This window comes from Rhineura floridana, chromosome 1, assembly GCF_030035675.1.
Source record: "Rhineura floridana isolate rRhiFlo1 chromosome 1, rRhiFlo1.hap2, whole genome shotgun sequence".
In the NCBI taxonomy this organism is placed as follows: Eukaryota; Metazoa; Chordata; class Lepidosauria; order Squamata; family Rhineuridae; genus Rhineura; species Rhineura floridana.
In genome coordinates, this window is record NC_084480.1 from 174,032,390 (window position 1) to 174,054,385 (window position 21,996).

General features: G+C 43.1%; 1 protein-coding gene across 1 annotated transcript in view; it reads right to left on the minus strand.

The window, feature by feature from the left end:
• Window positions 1–1,610: 1,610 nt before the first annotated feature.
• Window positions 1,611–21,996, minus strand: part of ZMAT2 (zinc finger matrin-type 2) — a 35,222-nt gene continuing 14,836 nt past the window's right edge. Inside the window, exons 2-6 of the mRNA XM_061586597.1 lie at window positions 12,441–12,534; window positions 11,943–12,066; window positions 10,712–10,785; window positions 4,083–4,228; window positions 1,611–2,272 (exon numbers count right to left, since the gene is read on the minus strand). Coding sequence (XP_061442581.1) covers window positions 2,129–2,272; window positions 4,083–4,228; window positions 10,712–10,785; window positions 11,943–12,066; window positions 12,441–12,534 — 582 coding nt within the window. The 3' untranslated portion in view covers window positions 1,611–2,128. The remainder of the gene's footprint in view (window positions 2,273–4,082; window positions 4,229–10,711; window positions 10,786–11,942; window positions 12,067–12,440; window positions 12,535–21,996) is intronic.

A 21,996-nucleotide genomic window follows, 5' to 3' on the forward strand; every position in this document is an offset into this window, starting at 1 on the left:
TAGCATGACTGTCATCTCCAGCAGCTGCTCAGAACTCTTGAACAAAAGTGGGACCAAGGCATCTCACTCTGAAGATCACACAGCAGCAGCTCTAGAACTAGGATTAGGACACAGCAGGTCCCAGTGCCCGTCTCCATCAAGGATCCACTGGACCATGCCATTTCCCATCAACGCTAACCAAACTCAATTAGTTCAATGTGCAATAATGAGCAGTTTGTAAATGTGTCTAGGCAGGACAGGGGGGCTGTGAGAAGCTACAAAGCTGCTACCTAGGGTAAAATCATCCAAAATGTACCAAACTTTTAATGTGCATGAAAGGAGCTACATGGCAGTGTAACCTCACTTCTTTTTCTGCACTCCTCAAATCTTGTAAGATATTTAGTCACAGGCTTCAGTTCTCTCACACATTCAAATAGAGTTTACTCTTTTGGTTTGAACAGGGACAGGTACGTGATTAGAATGAAATGCTCGTTTCTGTTTGGTGCACAGAAGGAGTTTGAGGCACATTAAAAGATTTTTTTTTTTTCGTTTAAAGGGTCATGTCTCCAAGGACATTTGTATCTCAACTGGCAGCGCTACAAGCTATGTATCATTTCAATGGCATCTTCAATGGGGATTATAATCTGAATTGAAGTGGAAATATCTGAAGCAATGAAGCTGTCAGCAGTCTAAGATTAAGGAATTAAAACAGCAGCAAAGCATGATAGGAATTATTCTAGATGTATTTAAAAGAAGGCATAGTACACCGTGAAGCTCCATAAAGGCACAGAAAAAGGCAAGGACGATGAATCCATCAATATAAAAAAAAGGCAGGCACTATGAAAATCAGCTACACCAGTTGTAAATCGTCCTAAACCCAAAAAGGCAATGAATGAGTTGGGGCAAGTTTGGCTGCACTAAATCAAGAAAGCAATGAAACTCGCATGGGGCATAAAGGGGAGCTGGAGCAGCACAGATAACCTCCCCAGCCTGAACCAAGATGGGAAAGGAGCCCTCACCTGCTTCAGTAAAATTTGAGGATGTGCTTTCAATATGGTTAGTGGCAAGATACTGCAACTCAACTTGAGATTCCTTCTCAATACCTGCATTAAGCCCAAAGGAGGCCAATTTACTGTTTTAACCTCCAAATGGGAAAAAAGAGAGACAGACAGACTGTGTGTGGGGTTTAACACACACACAAACTCAGCCAAGTCATCTACTCCTGTTGAGAGGGTCCACATTCTTAGTTTAGATTAGAGCACCACAATCTGCTGCCATTTTCAGCAATTTCGATCTCCCTATTTCTTGTTTCTATTAGCATGACCCTACTGAAGGCCCAAACTCATGTCTTACATATATCACTGAGTGTGTATGGGTGTGTATGAATGTGTGTGTGTTGGAAGGGGGGAGCACACTCCCCCTCCTTATAAGCAATATATTGGAGATATAAAAAATAAGGGGGAGGTTTCAGGAAGTGCAGAGTGCAAACAGAGTCGAGGCTCCGCTATGCCAGCTATAATAAATTCCCAACCTTCCTTGAAGATAACAGACACTACCTCAGCCTGCAAGAATGACACACACTATAACCATTTTCTAGAGAAAAGAACAATTCCAAAAGAAAGCCATGCACAGGATTTTTATCAGTTTATTAACAGAGAAAACATGCCCAGCAGAGTGCCTCTCGTGCACACAAGGCCATACAACACAAAGTGAAAAGCAAGCAGACCTCATCCAGGGAAAGAGGCAGCTGCAGGACAAGGGCAAAAGATGGGGGGCTCTAAAAGAAACATTCAACTGCAAGCTCATCAGAGGAAATGAAACGTTAAAAAAAATATTTTTTAAAAAATGGGTTTATCTCCCAAATACTATGGGGAGCCTGAGGGATGGGAAATGCTAGTTTAAAGTTCTTTATCTGATACTTAGGATTACCACCATACAGGCAACTGTGAGGCTATCTTTACAGGCAGGAGGATACTAGCAACCGCAGGGCGTAGCCAGCCCCACACAGGAAGAGTATGGAACTGCTTCCTGGCTCCTACAACCAACTTCTATCAGGACATTGAGATATAGTTTCTCTAAAGTCTTCCAAGGGTTTTCAAGTATCTCATGGGCAGAAACAATATCCATCTAGGTGAAAGTTCATGGATGATCAGTGGCCCTTCTTGGTGGAGCCAAAACCAGAGAATCCCATCACGGCTGCCATCTCATCATCCTCCTCAAATGTCAAGTCTTCTTCGGCCCTCCTTTTCTTCTCCCTCTGTTTTTCCTTTTTGTAGGCTTTGGCCTTTTCCTCCTGCAACGAAAGGAAATAACTGCCAAATGAATCAGGCTTCCTTACACAGCCAAAATCTGAAGAGAGGAAAGAAACAACCTCGGAATCAGACCAGAGACAACATTTTTTTCTGGTCTGAACAGCAAACAATGGATGGAAGAGAAATAGTTGGCTCCTCTGAGGGGTTCTAGAAAAGCAGGGAAAGACATCAGCCCAAAGACAGTCCACACAGAAGTGATATGATTGTACCAGAGCATCCAGCAACTGTCAGCATCTGCTATTAAATAAATGCCAAAGACTTCATCAGAAATTAACAGTGATGAAAATGCGCTTTTGCTTTTAAAGCAATGGACATGCATTCTGTCCTGATGCCCCGTTCCAACAACTGTGGTGCTGAACGATGGCGACAGACAACGTCAGTATCTGATGGCTGTTGGAACAGCCGAGTGACAGCTGCTCAGTGGAACATAAGCTGTGCTCTGAGTGGCTTTGGGGGGTTTTGGCATCAAAGGGTTTCCACAGCTCTAATCAAAATGTTTCATTCTGTGCGATTGCAAGGCCTGGAATGGTGCCAGACATGTTGGGGGATGCAGAAATGTGACTTCAGCTACTGACTCCTTTGCAGCTATTGAGGCTGATAAAGCTCAAAGGACTTTCCTGTTTGCACAAGTCTCTCAACATACAGGGGCATCGTGGGGCTTTTTTAAAACAGCCATCTGCAAATACAGAGAGATCAAAATCATGGCTTGATTGGCAAAGTTAAAGAATTGCTACTGGCATATTAAAAGAAATCCACTTCCACAGGGCATTGTAATTTCATTTTCCCAAACTGGGGAGCAACTGGTTGTCCTCATCTACAGCCAAAGAGCAAATAAGCGAGGGAAGACAGCTAGGTGGAGCTTGTCTAAAGATTTCACCAAGGCTGCTGTGAAACCCTGGTGAATCACAGTAATTCTTCTGGGATTCTCTGAGGAGAAAAGGGGACTGTGCTTGCAGAAGATCAACTTGCCTACAAAAGAAGGTCTATCAAGCAGACCCAAGTCACACATTTGTAGATGATAGGGAAGACTTCCTCTGTTCTTCGTTGGGACCTATAAGGAGACCTTTACACTCCTTATAAACATTCTATGGGGGTTGAGTTCTGCAACCTGCATAAAATATCCACTTATGTATTGATGAGCTAAATAAAGAAATGATTTATTTTGAATCTTGGAAGGGTAAGCAGCAATGGATGGCGCTGAAGCCTTGCTCATGACAAGTGAAAATCCCCCATAGACAAAAGGGTGTTAAAAGAATAGATTCTACTAGATCAGAAAGAGAGGGGCTGCCAAACACCCCTAGTCTGTCCACCTGCTGTGAGTGAGAAATCATTCTAATCTTTGCCACACTTTGGTTTAAAAAAGAAAGGCACAGCTTTCCTATACACAGGGTAAGAAACACTGAAAATACCTCTTACAAGCCTTCAAAATACCTCTTACAAGCTGTAGATAGAATGATCCAGGATCTACAATGCAAAAAAAATATCTACTGCCACCTGCAGGCCAGTGCTGCACTGGAGAGATCAAACTAAGGGAAGTATTTCCTTGGCAGCTTTTGCCCTCTAAGCAGCAGGATCATGGGCAATTTCTGGACAGTGAATAAAGTGATACTCGCACTTCGACAACCACTATTTCAGAAATACTGGAACGGTGAGAAAACATGTCGCCAGGCATCTATTTTTAGCATGTTAAATGTCTCTTTTTAGCAATCTAATTGTGACAGAAAGCCCATCACTTTAGGTGTTATTCCTTTCCAGGTATGGTAACTGTTTCAATTCTGGGCAACACGTCACCTCTTCTCTGAGCTCCTTCATCCTCTCCTCAAAGTCATAATCCTTCTGTTTCTCCTCCATTTTTTTCTTGTTCACCTCAAAGCGTTTCTTCACTTGATCCAGTGTAGAGCGCTCCACTCTCATGGACATACCCAGATTCCTCTGATCTGGAAAAGGAGGGAACCGACAAGACTGTAAAGAATGCAGTCTCAGAAATCCTGTCAATATTTCAGCAGCCAAGTATAAACCTTTGTTCTGTTTGGGAGCAAAATATCATACCTCTCTAGATACTTAACTTCGTCTCATCCCAGCGTCTCTCTTCATAACAGACCAAACTTCAGACTCCCTTAGGCAATAAAGAACATAATTAAGAGCCACTGCCTCTCAGCCTAGGAGGAAGGCAATGGTAAGCCCCCTCTGAATACCGCTTACCATGAAAACCCTATTCGTAGGTCAAGTTGGAATCGACTTGAAGGCAGTCCATTTCCATTTTGCATCTTGAAAATCATTTTCATCCTTACATTACTTTGGCTAAGAACTGTGAAAATGCTGCTTTTGAAACAGGCGGTTCTGCACAGTCCAGCCATGTTTTTATATGGGCAGGGTATGCTTAAGGTTAATTTGAACTATAGTGAATTTTAAAGGGATAAGCAATCATGCTCACCAAGCTCTTAATTAAAAGTCTATCAGAGTTGGAGGTCTTGATTGACCCAGTAGGGAAGAAGTGGAATAACTATCTTCTGTTTTCTCTTCCTTGCTGATTACTTCTATCCTCACGCCAGCTAATATCCAACCATGCATAGCAAATTAGACTTGGGCTCCAAGTGACTGGTGCCTCCAGTAACACTTCAGGATTAATTCTAAGCCACCTGGGTTTGTGATGACTTCCTTTCAGGTTTACAGGAAGCAGTTCCATTTTTTAAAAAGGTGCATCGTAGAACTCTCTGAGTGATCATGTTGGTAAAATCCATATACTTCATGTCTAAAGTAGGATGAGACCAAATTTGCCTGCTGGACTTGTGACTCCTAGAAACAGGTAACTAATGAGTCATACTCTGCTTGCTTCTTCCATCTATACTTGTCAGAGTTTAATTAAGCTACTATGCACCATATATCATCTAGACTTGAGGTGCAATCAATATGGGCCAGGAGTAGGACCTTCTTGGTTATCTATCTTTTATTACCTGCTTTGGTTTATATATTGAAGTGAAAGGTGGGATAAAAATGTCTATTACAAAATTATCCGTTAGTCTGTAACTATAGAGATACTTAAAGTAAAGGCGTCCCTGCACTTGTAGTGCGAGTCGTTTCCGACTCTTAGGGTGACGTCTTGCGACGTTTACTAGGCAGACCATATATATGGGGTGGGATTGCCAGTTCCTTCCCCGGCCTTTCTTTACCCCCCAGCATATGCAGGGTACTCATTTTACCGACCACGGATGGATGGAAGGCTGAGTGGACCTCGATCCCTTTTACCGGAGATTCAACTTCCTCCTTTCGTTGGAATCGAACTCCGGCCGTGAGCAGAGCTTCGGCTGCGTTACCGCCGCTTACCACTCTGCGCCACGGAGGATCTTAAACTTAGTTACCATAAATAAGAGATAAGAATTCAAAACCTGTGTTTTCCTCTTTCTTACTAAAAGAAATTAGGGCTCCCCAACTTTACCATCCATAACTCCTCTGCATATATTAGAAGTAATACTTATATGGCACCTTTTGGCCCAGAAGCCCTTATACGGCGCAGGGCCACGATACCTGTTGGAACGCCTCTCCCGATAAGAACCGGCCCATACACTACATTCCACAACGAAGGCCCTCCTCCGGGCCCCGACTCATAGGGAGGCCCGGAGGGTGGTGACAAGATCTAGGGCCTTCTCGGTGATGGCCCCCGAATTGTGGAACAGTCTTCCCGTGGAGGTGCGCTTGGCGCCGATGCTGTTTTCTTTTCGGCGCCAAGTGAAAACCTTTCTTTTCACTGAAGGATTTTAATTTAGTTTAACTTAAATTTATACAAATTGTTGTAATTGATTTTTGATTGTTTTTATGTCCTGTGGTATTGTATTATGATTTTACTGTACTTTGTTCACCGCCCAGAGAGCTATTGCTATTCGGGCGGTTTATAAGCTTAATTAATAATAATAATAATAATAAAGTGAACTTATTAATACAATAAAAGTACAATAAAATACAATCAATCAATCCTCAAAACAATATAAAAGACAGCAAAATCACAGCTGTCATGATATACCTACACAGTGGACTGGCCAAATATGATCATGACTAACCTGGGGCTGTTAAGCATAACTGAGAGCCAGTGTGGGGGGGTGGTTAGAGTGCTGGACTGGGACCTGGGAGACTAAGGTTTAAATCCCCACTCAGCCACAATGTTCACTGGGTGGCCTTGGGCCAATCACTGCCTCGCAGCCTAACCTACCTCACTGGGTTGCTTTGAGGATAAAATTGGGAGGGGAAGAACTGTGCTTGTAAGCCACCTTGAGCTCCTTGGAGGAAAGGTGGGATATAAATATACTACTATTACTAATAATAAACCCTTAATAACCTGGGGGAAGTGACCAAAGTGTTATGTAAGTGGAAGACTCTTGAATAACTCAAATTTATTTAGGAAAAATCAGAACATAATTTCAGGCATATAAGAAAATGAAATATATAGAAAATGCAATAATATAAATGAATGCATGTAAAGAGACTAACAGTCAAGGTCAAAATGCTTGACAGCTAAAAGAGCCCCCTTGATAAATACATGATGTCCAAATGCCAAGAACGCGTCTGTCCTCCAATTGAATTCATTCACTCATACGGATTATATCCATACCAAGGAAGAATACTATATGCTACGAGCACAAACCTTTACCTTTGGGGTAGGGAGATTCTCTCATGTTCAAGGGATAAAGACATATATTTAGAATCGCTAGAAGTTAGCTTGTAGTTTGAACAGCAGCTTACACAGATAATTCCGGAAGGAAATCTGTCCCTGTATCAGGAAATGCCTATTATTAATTTTATCCATTATTTTTATTTTTATCCTGACATTAAGGATACCAATCCTTCAAAGGTGGCTTACTACAATGAAACAATATCAAAACATGACAGTAATCAAGATTCCTCCCAGAGTACAGCTAATGTCAGCTGGTTGTGACAGGGAGGGGACAGTCCAGCTGGGGCAGGCTCTAAAATCCTCTTTGTCTGCCTCCTTTGCTTTCCTGTTCCTTCCCACAAGCCAGTTGATGGTAGACAGCCATGGTGAGGGTGGAGGAGGGGATAGTTCAGAAGAAGCAAATGCCGAGGCCTTCTGTTTGGTTGACTATCGAACAGTGAGATTGAAAAGACTTGATATGATAGCAGTTCAGTTTAGTTTCTCCATGTTAAAAAGGTAAAGGTGTCCCTGCACTTGTAGTGCGAGTCGTTTCTGACTCTTAGGGTGACGTCTTGCGACGTTTTACTAGGCAGACCGTATATATGGGGTGGGATTGCCAGTTCCGTCCCCGGCCTTTCTTTACCCCCCAGCGTATGCCGGGTACTCATTTTACCGACCATGGATGGATGGAAGGCTGAGTGGACCTCGACCCCTTTTACCGGAGATTCGACTTCCTCCTTCCGTTGGAATTGAACTCCGGCTGTGAGCAGAGCTTCGGCTGCATTACCGCCGCTTACCACTCTGCGCCATGGAGGATCTTTCTCCATGTTAGGCCAGCTCTATATAGCATTCCTAATGTCTGAACCTCAGTTCATGCTTGCATTCAAGATACAAATCTTGACAAAGACAATATAAGCTTTTATCTATATTAATACTGTCATGAACTTGCAAATTTGTTAACCTGGTTTTCTTGTAACATGGCTCAGATGCAGGGAATTGTGGGAGTTACATCTTGGAAGGAGACGGGCCTCTGTGAGTGGAAAATTTTAAGTTTCATTTCCAGCTGCAAGCAGTTGGGAGGCCTGAACAGAAACACCTGTTTATGTCTGCTAATCTGCTAGGAGCCTGGTACTCAAGGCCATGCGGGCCTGAGCAGGTTGAGATCAGAGAAGGGAGGGGGGTATGCAAGGCGCGAAAAAGTGAAGAAGCTTCGGGAATATGATTGCATCAGAAAGCCCCCTGATTGGCTGATCCATCCTGAACCGTTGTGTGCCTTTTTCCTTAAGTATAGGGGATGAGACCCATAGCCTTTGTTCTCCTGGACGTTCCCCTGAACGTTCCCCTGGGCGTTCTTGGAATGTTCCCCTGGTTGTTCTTGGGATGCCTTGTGGGGTTCCACTGCTTCTTGCTATGCTGATGTCTCTCTGAGGAGAGATGAGATTTACCAACAACTACCTCTTCAGTAAGTAGAACAGGCTAGTTAGTTTATTATTTTCTGCTGTGTGTTGAACTCTCTTGTGTTATTCCTAAACCCCTGGTTGGGTGTGGTTTTGAGGAATTGTTTTGCTGCTATATATTAAATGTGCACTTATATTTTTAATAAAGCTACTTCTTATTAACCTTGTGTATTCACTGAGTGAGACCAATTTGGTTCTGAATCCAGCACCTTGACCACTGACCATAACTACCAAAGAAGGGATCGTATTTTGGCTTTACCAGAGGCTTCTGGACAAGGAGTGCTTGTTTGGCTCTTGTCTTTAGGAATCCTTGGCTTATCTATATCTGGGCTCTGGATGACCCCTAACTCAGAGTGGAACCAGTTGAAGGGGTGGTGGCAGCCTATCTTCTACCTTGCAGGGTTGGTGTTGGTTTGCACAGCCTTGACAAGGGGAAACTGGGAATTGGGTTCCAGATCAATTGCCCAAGGTGGGGGAATTGGGTTCCAGATCAATTGCCCAAGGTGGGGGAATTGGGTCTGAAGCATGCACCCTGTGGCTCTTGAGGGCTCGAGGGCATGACAAATACAAGCAAATATTGTATCTCCATCAGCATTCTGCTGCCTGGGGTAAATAAACAATAGCTCCCTGTGGAGAGATACAGTTCACCTTCACCATGTAATGTTTGCTTTCAAAGCATCACATGGAGTCTGTCACCATATGTCATTATTGCAGAATGGCCTCACACACCAAGAACCCTACCCTCTCCAACAACACCATTTTAAAGGGAATGTAGAGGCCTGGCAGTCTTCTGGAGAGTTTGGATTACTCCAAATAAAAAATGCCACACACAAGAAGACACCCTCTGATGGGTGTTCATGTGCAGCCACCCTGAGATCAAGGAAGTCACAAAATGAAATTGGGGGAAAGAGTGGATCAGGGACATTAGCAATGTATCGAGCGACCTCTGGTCTTCTGAGTGATGGCTTCCACGCTTCAAGTACTTATCTAATCCCCAACAACTTTTAAGTTTTACATATAATTGATAAAAGCAGCCTGATCATTATACGGAAACGTCAGAAATACCCCTTTCTTATTAAACGAAGACTTAAACCAAGTCATATGAAACACAATTCAACTTCCGCTGCTTATTTCCTTGGGCCACCATGTCCCAAGGGAAGCAGCTGAGGGGAATATGTTCTTAATCTTGGCTTCCCATTTGGATGAAGGGGAATGCATCTTCCTAGGTACAGGGGAAGCAAGTACGGTAGCAGAGCGGCAGGGAAAGAGGAGCAGGCAACCACTCGCTTAATAAATAGCTGCAAGGCTGCTTTATACATTGAAACACGAACCATAAATTATGCTTGACTACAGGAAGTCACTGTGGAAAGGCCAAAGTTCAATTGGAGAACACATGCTTTGCATGTAGAAGGACCCTGAATCTCAAGTAAAAGGATCTCAGGTAGCAGAGCAGGGAAAAACCTCTGTGAGGTCTTGGGGAACCGCTATCAGTCAGAGTAAATAGATGGGACAGTGGTCTGACTTAGTATAAAACAGGTTCATATATCCACCATAAATACTCTACACTGAAATAATGCACTCTCAGTGGTCCATCATTACAGAAGCCCTGTCTACAGAGACTAATCAACTGTGCACTGCAGTGCTCAGTTCTTGACACCGTGAAGATGTGAATGGAAGTTGCTCAGTTCCAGTCTGACAGCAGGGACTGCAGTCTTTTTGTCAGATAAACTTTGTGAAGACTGCTCCTAGATGCCCTCATTATGCATGAAGAGGAATGCATAGCAATGGATCCAGGAGCACCCCAAGAGTCAAGCTTCCATGATGAAGGAACACTGAACTCCATCAGTGAGAGGTGAGCCCTTTCCCTCACATGGCCCGCTACCCACTATTATCTCAAGCTTTTTTTTTCTTTTTGGTATCATTCAACTGAAACTTGTTTGTCTGCATGTAATACCAATCAAAATTGAGAAAGACTTGAGATCACAGGACCAAAGAGAGCTGTACATGGAGAATTGAGGAGTACTAATAGCCTGTTACTTCATATCTTTATACCATCTGTCCTGGAGCTTCATGTTGACATCAAACAGGAAGATGGAAACTTAGAGACAAGTTTCCAAAGGGATAACAAGCATCTGCCCACTTTCTGGGGTGTCCCAATGAAAGAATGAACAGAATCAAAGGGGACTAGACCTGTGAATAAACACCTGCCAAGTCCCACAGGACCAAAAGCTGCTGAAGGACCAACAGGATAGCTTCTTCTGTTGACTAAAACAAGTCATCTCATTTCTTGGTAAAAGAAAAGAGGCAGTTATCCTTACGTTTTTTGCCATTGATGTGATCCAAGAAGTTGATGGAATCTTTCACTACACAGTCACAGACATTACAGTAATACCTAGAAAGAACAAAAAAAGGGGGGCATCATAAAACAAGATTAATTCTATGTAAAATTCTCAGTTTCTTTTTCAAATCAAATTAAGGTGCGTACTACACAAAGGCCGTCCAGTCAGTGTTACTGCATGATCAGAAGCTGGTCAATTACAGGCACAATTTCTCTTCATAGGTGTGGCCATCTATGTAAATAATCCCCCAAAGCCCTTTTTGTGGTCTGGAGCTTGTATGCACAGAAAAAATACTTTTTTTATTGAATAGGCTTTCTGGGTTTCCACTTTCCACTATATGTGCACTTAACAGCAGACCATTAATGCAGTGGAGTGCTTAATGTGCAGCACATAATTCTGCTACGCCCAAAGAGCTGAACTTTGTTATTTGTCAGGTATCCAGGGGCTCATGGGCACCTTGCAAAGCAAGAGCAGCTAGTAAGAACTTGCAAAGCAAATCAGGGCACTTGTCCCACTGCACGTTCTCTCCTTCTTGGACTTCCATGGTAGATAGGGCAGATAAGCTACAAGAATCCTTTACTTTATATGGGGCTCACTTATTTTAAAATAATTTGTTAACCACCTTAAATGTATAAGGCGCTGTACAAGAAAAATTAAACACATAAATGAAAGACATTAAAATCCTGCAAAATAACAAACTAGCATTCCACACACTCTCTGAAAGGTTGATAGAGAAGGGCAAGAAGCTTCCATTTATCTTCAAGGGCACCCCCATTCAGACTGTGTTGCAATAATCAAGACTGATGTTAGGAAAGCATGGAATAGCATTGCAGGGTCCTCTCTGCCCAAGAAGGGATACAGCCTATGCAGCAAGTGATGTTGGTGGAATGCACTATTGACAACTTCTGCAATCTGCTTATCGCAAAACAGCACTGGATCAGAACTAACACCCAGACTTAGGACCAGTTCCAATGAGGAAATTACAACCACATTAATCACAGCAAAAACTATGCCCTCTGTAACCAGAGACTATTAGCAACACTCCTGTCGTGTCTGGGTTCAGTTCAAATCTGTTAGCCCTCATCCACCTGACAATAGTTTCCAGACACAGATTTAGAACAGAGATAGAAGTGCATGGATGTTTAGTTGCTGGGCCCTCTCTGTTAAACTGACATATGAATGAGTATTGCAGAAACTTGAAATGACTCACCCTCCCATCTCTGACTGAGGAGTTGTTTTGGTAATAACAATGGTTTTCCCCAGTTTGGATTCCAGGTCCACCTTGTAGTCTCGGTGCCGAAGAAGCTCGCGCTTGACAGGTTGGACTGGTTTGCCTAAAACATAATCAGGAAGATTTTTGAAATGCTTTGGTTGAAATTGGGAATTTTAAACTATATTTTAAAGTGCAAAACACTGTTTTTTCCCTACACTGGACAAAGAAAATCTCAGTTTACTCTTCAAACTGACTTTTAAATCCTCTGCTTGTAAGAGCAGGTGAATCCTTCCTCCATCTTTTTTTTTTGTTTCCTGAACTGGAGCAAGAGTATCAGGAAAGTAATGAGATTTGTTTTGGATAGAAGCCAAACAGAGGCCGAAGTGGTCTCTACTTTCCCTCTGCAATTTTGCCCCCTGCATCTCATTCTATCAACCAAACTATTGACCCTTAACTGAATAACCTGTGCCATCCCACAGTCAGCATATTACGAACCATCTTTCTTCTCTCTCTCTTCCGTGAGCCGTTTCTCCGCAAGCTTCTCATACTCGTCTTTGTCCCACTTCCGGCGGAAGTCCAGGTTTTTAGCCTATAAACCACAGAAGAATACAGGAATTCAACATTCAGCAAAGTACAGAAGCTTTACTTCTGGAAATGAGGCCTGAACCCAGATTGGAATGGGTTAAGATAATCTATTTCATCCAAGAGTTCTTGCAAGTGCTGCACCACAACCCTTTCAATCACCTTCCCTAAAAAGAAGGTATTTGCAACCAGACGGTAGTTGTCACAAACCAGTGGGTCCAGGGAGGGCTTTTTCAGGAACGGTTGGATCACCACTTCTTTCACGGCAGCTGGAACCATTCCCTCCTTCAGTGATGTGTTGATGACACCCTGGATCGGTCATACCCCTCAGCAAACTTTAATAAGCCAAGAAGGGCAAGGGTCGAGAGGACACATTGCTAGCCACATTGTCACCACCACCTTGTCCACGTCATCAGGCCGCATCAACTGAAACCAATCCCAAGAAGTTGCAGCAGACGTTGCACTGGACACCTCACTGGGGACTACAGTATATGTGGATGGGACATCAAGACAGCTACAGAAGTGAACAACTTTACCCTCAAAGTGCCTTGCAAACAATTCACAGTGGCCTCCAAAGGGTCTAAAACTCCATTTCCTGGAGTTGACATCAACAGATTTGACAATACGGAAAAGCTCCACTAGATGGCTACTTGAGGATGCGATGGGGGCAGAGAAGTGGGCCTTCTTTGCCACCCTCACCGCCACACAGTAGGCATGGTTATGATGTTTTACTTGTGCCTGATCAGCTTCACAGCACATCTTTCACCACTTGCGCTCTAGCTGTCATCAGCCTGTTTCATTGCCCTTAGCTCACTGTGTACCAAGGAGCAAACCGGGCTCCACAATGCCAGAGAGGGTGCTCAAGGGCAACTGTGTTGAAAGCCTGAAGTGCCTTGCTGTTACACAGCATGACAAAGACTTCAACAGGGTCACCTGCTCTATCTACTCAGAACTCTCCCAGAGCATTCAGAAATCCAGTGGATTCCATTAGCCTTTGGGGGTAGACCATCTTAGACTGTCTACCACCCCTGCAGGAGAGGATCGGAGCGCAAGTCTAAACTTCACCAGGAAGTGGTCTGACCATAACAATTGGGTGACATCCACACACACACCCCCAAATCTCCAGAACACTTCCATCATCTGGAGCAAAATCCAAGTTGAGAGTGTGTCCTGCCCTATGTGTTGGGCCGGCGACAGCTTGAGACAGCCCCATGGTCATCATGGAGGCCATGAAGTCCTGAGTTGGAATAAAAGAGGCAGCCTCAGCATGGACACTGAAATCACCCAGGACTATCGTTCTAATGCCCAATACCACAGGGGAGACAGCCTCTGCAAGCTCAGTCAGAGAAGCTTCTGGGTAGTAGGGTGGACGGTACACCAGCAGCAACCCTAGTTTTCTGTCTCCTTGGCCCAACACCAGGTGCAGGCCCTCAAAGCCAGCTCCAAGAGAGAGTGGTTTCCAGGTGACAGAGATGGACATTTTGTAGACCACAGCAACCCCTCCCCCATCCCTGCAGCCTGTGCTGGTGTTGCATCGAGTATCCAGGTAGGCAAAGCTGGGTCAGATCAACTCCTCCCAGCTAACCCACCCAGGTCTTGGAAATGCACACCAAATCTGCACCCTCATCCATGAACAAATCATGGATGAGTGTGGTCTTATTGTGTACCGATCTGGCATTAAACAACAGCACACATAGGCCAGTGGGCACAGCAGATGAGCAACAAGGAACCTGTCCATGCAAGGAGTGGGAGTGAGGAACTAGGCGTAGACTTGAACACCTCATCTTAAACATTTTATTCATCATTCTAAAATAAAGTATTTCATAGTGCAAATTTTTTCAATTTTTTCAATTTGGGGGGGCGGAAGACTTCAGAAAAATCTAAAAAAAATTATTTTATTTTGCCTGGTACGTCTGCGGATTGGTATCTGAAATACCTGTTGGCTGATACGAACCAGTCGACCACAGAGTTAGTAGCCAAGTTTCTTAATTCAATCCAAAATATACGCAAGATGGTCCTCCTCTTAAATACCAATGCTTCATTTTAAAGTTATATTGTTATTTATATTTATTTTATTTTGTATGTTTTATAGAATGCCTATCTAATCGATTTGTATATTGGGTCTGTGACCACATAATAAAATTTGATTGATTAAAAAAAAAATCAACCCCCCCGTTTTCCCCCCAAGGCCTTGATACCTCTAGTGACATAGCCAAGTTTGCTGATGACACCAAATGGTTCAAGATGACTGAAGCAAAAAGGGATTTCAAAGAGCTCCAAAAGAATTTCTCCAAATTGAGGCCCCATCTCCACTATACGTTTAAAGCAGCATCATACAACTTTAACCAGCCATGGCTTCCCCCAAAGCATCCTGGGAAGTGTAGCGTGTTAAGGGTATTGAGAGTTATTAGGAGACCCTATTCCTCTCACAGAGCTATAGTTCCCAGAGCTCACTGGGAAGAGGGATCGACTGTTAAACCACTCAGGGAATTTTAAGCAGAGGTTGTGGATAGCCATCTAACAGAGTCATTGCAGTAGCAGTTTGTTTCATCAGCAGAGGGCTGGATTAGATTTATTTATTATTTTTCTAGACCACACTTCATCCAAAAGGATCTCAGGGCAGTGCACAAATAGCGTAAGATCATGTAAAATCAAAATAATAAAACTGGGGATGTGGCTTGGCTGGCAACCAAGATGGACTCTTTTGCTCTCCAGTTAATGGAGCTTAATTGACATTTACTGAACATGCCAACTTGAAACTGACTTGAAATTGACCAGAATGAGCACTCTGGGAATTCAGTGGACATCTACTAAGTCCTTTAAAAGATTGAGAGAGGCTTTCTGCTCTTCGGACTCAGACGACAGCTCTTCTGACTTATCAGAGAGTGAGGCAGCACTTGACATGGGAAAAGGCCTGGGTAAAGCCCTGAAACCCACCAAAATGACAGCCCGCCTGGGAGACAGTGCAGTACTGCCTGAGCACTTACAATTACTCCGCAGGGAACTAAACAATGACTGGGCTAATATGATGCAGCCTATGGGGCAACAAGTGGAAGAATTAATCACCAAATTACCTGATGTGGCTACGAAAGTGAGTAACTCCTATGAACTAGGAATAAAACACCAAAAGAAAATAGGAAAAATGTTGGGGCGATATAGGAATTACAGCTCAAGGTGTAAGATCAGAATAACCGAGATCATCGCCAGAACATACGTTTTCGTGGGATGAAAACAGGCCTAGAGGGGCAAGACATGGTATCCTTTCTAGTGAATTGACTCAATGAATGCTTCCCTGATCTCAAATCTATCAGTGGACACCACTGAATGGCCACATAGGGCCCTAGGCGCAGCCTTCCCTGACAACAATCTTCCAAAAGACATTATTGTTTGCTTTTACCACTTTACTGTGAAGGACAATCTTTATAAGCTGCTCAGTGGGACTGAGAATCTCTCTTGTCAAGGCCAACTGGAGGTTAACTATTCTAAATCTTACTCTTATGCCTCAATATCCCAAGGGAGGAGCAGGTTCATTTAGCATATTTAGCCAACCTATATTTGCAGGGAACGTGTTTTAAATATTTGGGAGTTCTCATAATGAAGGATCTGGCCCAGCTGAGGAGTTGGAATTATGGCCCTCTCATATTGGATATCAAGCAAATTAAAATCCTGGCTACTGTTAAACCTTTCTTGGCTGGGGTGCACTGCTGCAGTTAAGATGATGATTCTTCTAAGGCTGTTATATTTTTTTCAAACGTTGCCAGTTGTCCTGTTCTCACCAGGCTCTTCAGAAGACAAGAGACTTTCCAGCACTAAGACAGTTGAGGGCAACACCAAGGCAGTATCCAAGCCAGTCCAAAGTCAGAGTCCACAACAACAAAGGGTCAGACAAGAAGCAAGGTCAGAGCAGTTCAAGGTCAGGAGCCAAGCAATCTGTGGGCAACGCAGGCCAAGAGCAATGCAAGACGCAGGTCCACAGTAGTCCAAGATCAGCTCTGGAGTCCACAGGCAATCAACAGACAGGTCAGGTACACAGCTGGTTATAGATGGTGTTCCAGCAGCTCTTCCAGACTAGCACTGGGGGTTTTATGCTCGCGCTGCTGGAACCACGCCCCAAACCTTAGCTGACTCCTATTAATCACCTGCAGCTAGCCCTTTCCTCCCATGGAGTCCAGGCCTGCAATCCAGCACTCCTCTTGATGGGCCAGGTCTCCAGCTCATGTTGGAGGCAACACCTCTCCCTTGGGCTTGGGGCTCATTAAGCTTCGATGTCAGAGGCTGAATTTGCCCCAGGTGCAGATGGACCTTCCTGAGCCTTGTCACAGACCCTGGCTCCTCACCCTCAAATGGAGACTGTGCCAGGGCTGGATCCAAGACCGGAGCCTCCTGGTTCTCCTCTAATGAGGACTCTCCTGGCTGGGCCCTGACACTGGTAAATATCCCTTTTTCTACAGCATTGGCAGTGGTTTCTAGTAGGGAGAAGGGAGCTCACATGGGTGGTCACATAATGTACAAATCGTTAAGGGCAACCTAGGTATTCTTAATTTGAAACTCTGATGGGATGCTTGTCAATTGCAGCAGCCAATCCCAATCTTACACAAAACACAAACAGTATATTGGGTTTCCATGGAATATGGCAGGCCTAGACTTCAGGCATTCCCCTTTTGGCAGCCTTTCTAAAGCTAAGCTGGTCTTGCTTAATAACTCATTTTTGTGCTGCACACTAGAAGTGTGGAGAAGGTGATGATAGCAACTGCCCCCTCCCCCTTCTACTCTTTTCCCTGTTCCAGATCACCCTGACTTTGCCCAACACAATCACTCTGCCCAATTGGAGGGCTGGAAGATTGGGGGGGGGGATTCTATGATAGCAGGATATTTTCAAGAAGGGATGCCTATTTCTCAAGAACAATTGTTGCCTTCCTTTTCTGTACCCGGTCGGGCTTGGCTACCAGGGGTTGTGCAGTGCAAGGAACTTTGTTTCATATGTGGTGGCAATGCCAATAGGCACCAGTTTTCTGGGACAGAGTGTTCAACCATATTTCAAAGATCACCAAGCTGATAGTTCCCAAATCACTTGCCCTACCTCTCCTCTTTTTGCAGCTGGGTCCTAAGTTAGTGCACCTGGAACTTAAAATGCTGCTTTAAGTGGCAACAAGGCAGATGATTGCAGGGGATGGAAAATGTCTTCTGATTTTATACTAAACAATTGGTATAACCGCATCTGGTCCTTAGCCTTGTCTGAGAAATTGACACAAGCTGTTAGATGTGCCAGAGGTCACCTGAAGCCAGGCTTTTTTGAGGAAAGTTGGTTCCCTTTTTTCTTTTGTAAATGAATCACTGGAAGATATGAAGCTGCCTGCATCACAGTGACAGTTTTGGAGGGGGTTCCTTCTTTAAAGATTTGTTTGTACAGCATTTTGACCACCATTGGTCTTTACTGCTATCCCTTACTGCTCTCCATCTCTCTGTTATTTTCTGTATATCATACTGAGACTTTGTGGTTATGTATGTGTTCCCTCTTTTCTTTTGCATTATAAACATCTTTCAGTAAAATACTTTGGGGGGGGAACAATGAAACTGTTCAAGCATTAAAACCGTTCAGCAGTGGTTTAAAACAAAACATTCAACCAACAGTCCTAACCCACACACCCATATGAAGAGATGTGTTTTCCGTTGCCTTTTAAGTCACCAGTGAGGACGGCTGTCATATCTCCATAACTGGGGCACAGCTATGGAGAAAGCCTTATTTTGTGTCACTGTACATGGAACCATCCCTGTCCATGTGCCCAGAAGACCTCCCCTGTGGAACACAGGGCCCGATTAGGCTGATATGAGAGGAGGTAGTCCCTTGAATATTGGGCTATAATTTTTTAGGACTTCATGTGCTAATGTTAACACACTGGATTGGGCAGAGCAATGAATGGACAGATGTCCTTTCGTCCCTTCTAGCTCTATGATTTCGCTGTGAAATGGTTAACAGTACAATCCAAAATACTCTTACAATGAAGCAAGCCCTATGGAACCCTGTGGGACATATTTCTGAGTAAGCATTTTATTTATTTACTTCATAATTGTACTTAAGGTGGCATGCACAGGGTTGTCAGGAAGTCTTCCATCAAGCCACCAACCACACTCAAGACTTGCTTAGCTTCAGCAGGGTAGCTGCATCACATGTCCTCACACTTGGGACATGTATAGGATTGCACTGTAAGTCTCTATAACAGCATAATTTTTAAATATTCTTCTTCTTTCCTTAAACGGCTGTTTTACAAATAAGGGCTGTGACTTTACTACTCACCGAGTGAAATGTACTTCACAGCACATGGAGACAGCTACAAGACCAAGAAGCTGGCACTGCTTATAGTATTGCTTATTCAATGCTAACTGTATCAAAATAAAGGCGGCACGCTTCCGACAAGCACCCAGGAATTTGAGTAGATATGGGAGGCAGGCACAATCATGATGTACATGTATGAAATGTAAGTGTTATCACCAAAAGAAAAACAGTGTTTTACCTGAAAAGGTTTTGACTATAGTCTAAATAAAGACTACTTTACCTCAATATGGAGCTTTTTGTTTAGGGAAAAATGTAAATAAGAGTGGGACATGATAAGACGTTTATAAAATTATGCATGGTATAATGTGTAAGGATACAAAAACAATTATTGTTTACAATATTATTTTGTTGACTATATGTTCTTGATTAAAATGATTGGGTAACTGTAAATAAAGACTTAAATTATTTTTAAAAATAAAATTATGCATGGTATGAAGAAAGCAGAGAGATTTTTTCTCTCTCTCTCCTATGACACTAAAACTCTTTCTTATTCAATACTAAAGATGTAAATGTACTGCCTTCAAGTCGATTTCGACTTATGGTGACCCTATGAATAGGGTTTTCATGAGGCTGAGAGGCAGTGACTGGCCCAAGGTCACCCAGTGAGCTTCATGGCTATGTGGGGATTCAAACCCCGGGCTCCCAGGTCGTAGTCCAACATCTTAACCACTACACCACACTGGCTCAATACTAACTTCTGTAAAATAAGGACACTGGGCTTCTGATAAGCACACAGGAATTTGAGTGTATCCAGGGAACAGACAGATACATGCAGCAAGGGTATGAATCCATGAAATGAGAGTGTTCTCACCAAGTAAAACACTCTCAATGAAATGGAAGGCAAATAGATTCAGGACTGACAAAAGGAAGTACTTCTTCACACAATATAGAACTAACTTATGGAATTTGCAGACACAAGATGTGATGATGGTCACTACCTTAGATGGTTTTTTAAGGGGATTAGACTAATTCATGGAAGACAAATCTATCAATTATTATTGAGCAGGATAGCTAAATATAATCTCCAATTTCTGAGACAATCAGTTGCTGGGGCACGTATAACAGGGAAAAGTTGCTGCCTTGAAGTCCTGTTCCTGGGCTTCTCTGAAGCATCTGGTTGGCCACTGTTGGAAACAGGATGTGGGACTAGATGGACCTCAGGTCTGGTCCAACAGGACTCCTCTTATGTTCATATAAGGTTTGGAGCAAGGCAGATTTATAAAAAAGGAGAAGGCAGAGTGTGCCTTAAGTTCTGCCCAAGGGCAAAAAAACCCTTCTCTAAAAAACAGAAAGAGGCTTCCCTAGTATAATAGGAGAAGAATGGCACCCAGACCCCCAAATGTCCTGTTAGGAATCTCTAGGGCATATTCACTTTCTGATTAAACAAGGGGGGTGTTGGGACAAGGATGAAAATCTGCATGTGTGCCACCTTCTTCCCACTTTGCATGCACCTCAGTATATAAAGCCAGAGCTCACAGAGTCTGACATTACAGAGAAAACAATGTAAATATTTAAAATGGTATTTTATGCTACTCTCAACACATAAATAAACTACAGGACTGCAACAGCATAATTTCAGTGATGGAGTGGAAAACTCAACAACATCCAAAGATCCACTCTTAGACCCATTCAAGGTTTTAAAAAAGCAATACATTTTAAGAGGATGGGTTACAATTACTTCTCATCTTTTAAAAACCTTGTAATAGTTAATAGCAATGTTACCAGCACAGGACAAACAGACTCCATTTTTGGAAGTAAAAGAATTGGGTCCTTTGGCATGCTTACTTGCTAGACTGGGTCAGTTAATACAAAACAGCCCTTCAGTGTATAGAATCAGCGACTGGGCCAGACAGATGGGCTCCTCAAGCATAATCACACGTGGCCTGAAATACAGAGAAGGGGGGTGCCTCCATGGCCCAGCCCTCCATCTGGTTGAGCCAGCCGCTTGAAACTGCCCTTCCTGCATGTAACAGCAAAAACAAGGGGATGTTCTGAAGCAGTAGATTTCCCGAACCTAGCCTTCCAAATTAATGACTGGTGACTGTGATGGGGATTTTTTTATATGCAAACAATAAGCAAAATATATTATTTCATAAAGCTATAAAGGTTTATAATATTTTAATAATTTAGTAGCTAGCCAGAACCTTTTTCTTTTCAGAGCTGTCTTCCCTGACTGCTGAGATGTATGGTACAGCTTGAACTCTATAAGATAACACTGAAAAGACACTGAACATTCCTGTATTCTCCAAGACATCTGAAGGATCACATTAACTGAAATGCTTAGCTCATAGCAAAAATGTATTAGTATGTGAAGCGCTGAACATTGCCAAATTGACTAGAACATAATGCAATGCCAATGCAGTGCCTGTGCAATGCTTATGTAATACTGATGTGTAACCTCCTGATTCGTTAATACAAATGTCTTTGTCCTGAAATGTATAAAAACTCCAGGCAAGCAGTGCCATGACGCAGCTCTCCACCAACATCATGGGAGACTGACCGTGCACACGTAACCAATAAAGGCCTAACTTTGCTACAAGCCTGTGTCTTCAATTTCATCTAGGGCCCCCAGTACAACGAATCCCAGAATCCCCCATCAACTGGATATATAATATGGGTAGTTTAGTTGCCACTTTTAAGAACTACTGGTAGATGCATTTTCATTTAACCCAGCAAGACAGCATTTTCTCTACTTACTCCAACATTGCATTCCAACCCTGCAAGGACTATCTGGGCACAGAAACAGGTTCCATGCATGATTTCCCATTCTGGATTTCTCCCTATACACACAGAACAGAGTTGTGGGGGAGACCATCAACCACAGTGAAGAGAGAATGAACTCAGATCCCACTACACCCTTCTGTGGTAATCAGTACAGCAGTTGTGTGCAAGAACCTATGGATTGGTTTTTGTGTGTGTGTGTGTTAACACGTGACAAATTCTACATAATTTCATTCCTAAGAATAAGCAACTGCACATGAAGTAGCCTAAGAAACCAGGCACTATTCCAAAATTCGTAAAGAAATAGTCATATATCTATAATTGATTTCATTTGGTTAAAGATTTTCTTCACTATAACAGACATAATCAATTCAGAATAAACATCTGGACTGACAATTTTTTAATATATATTTA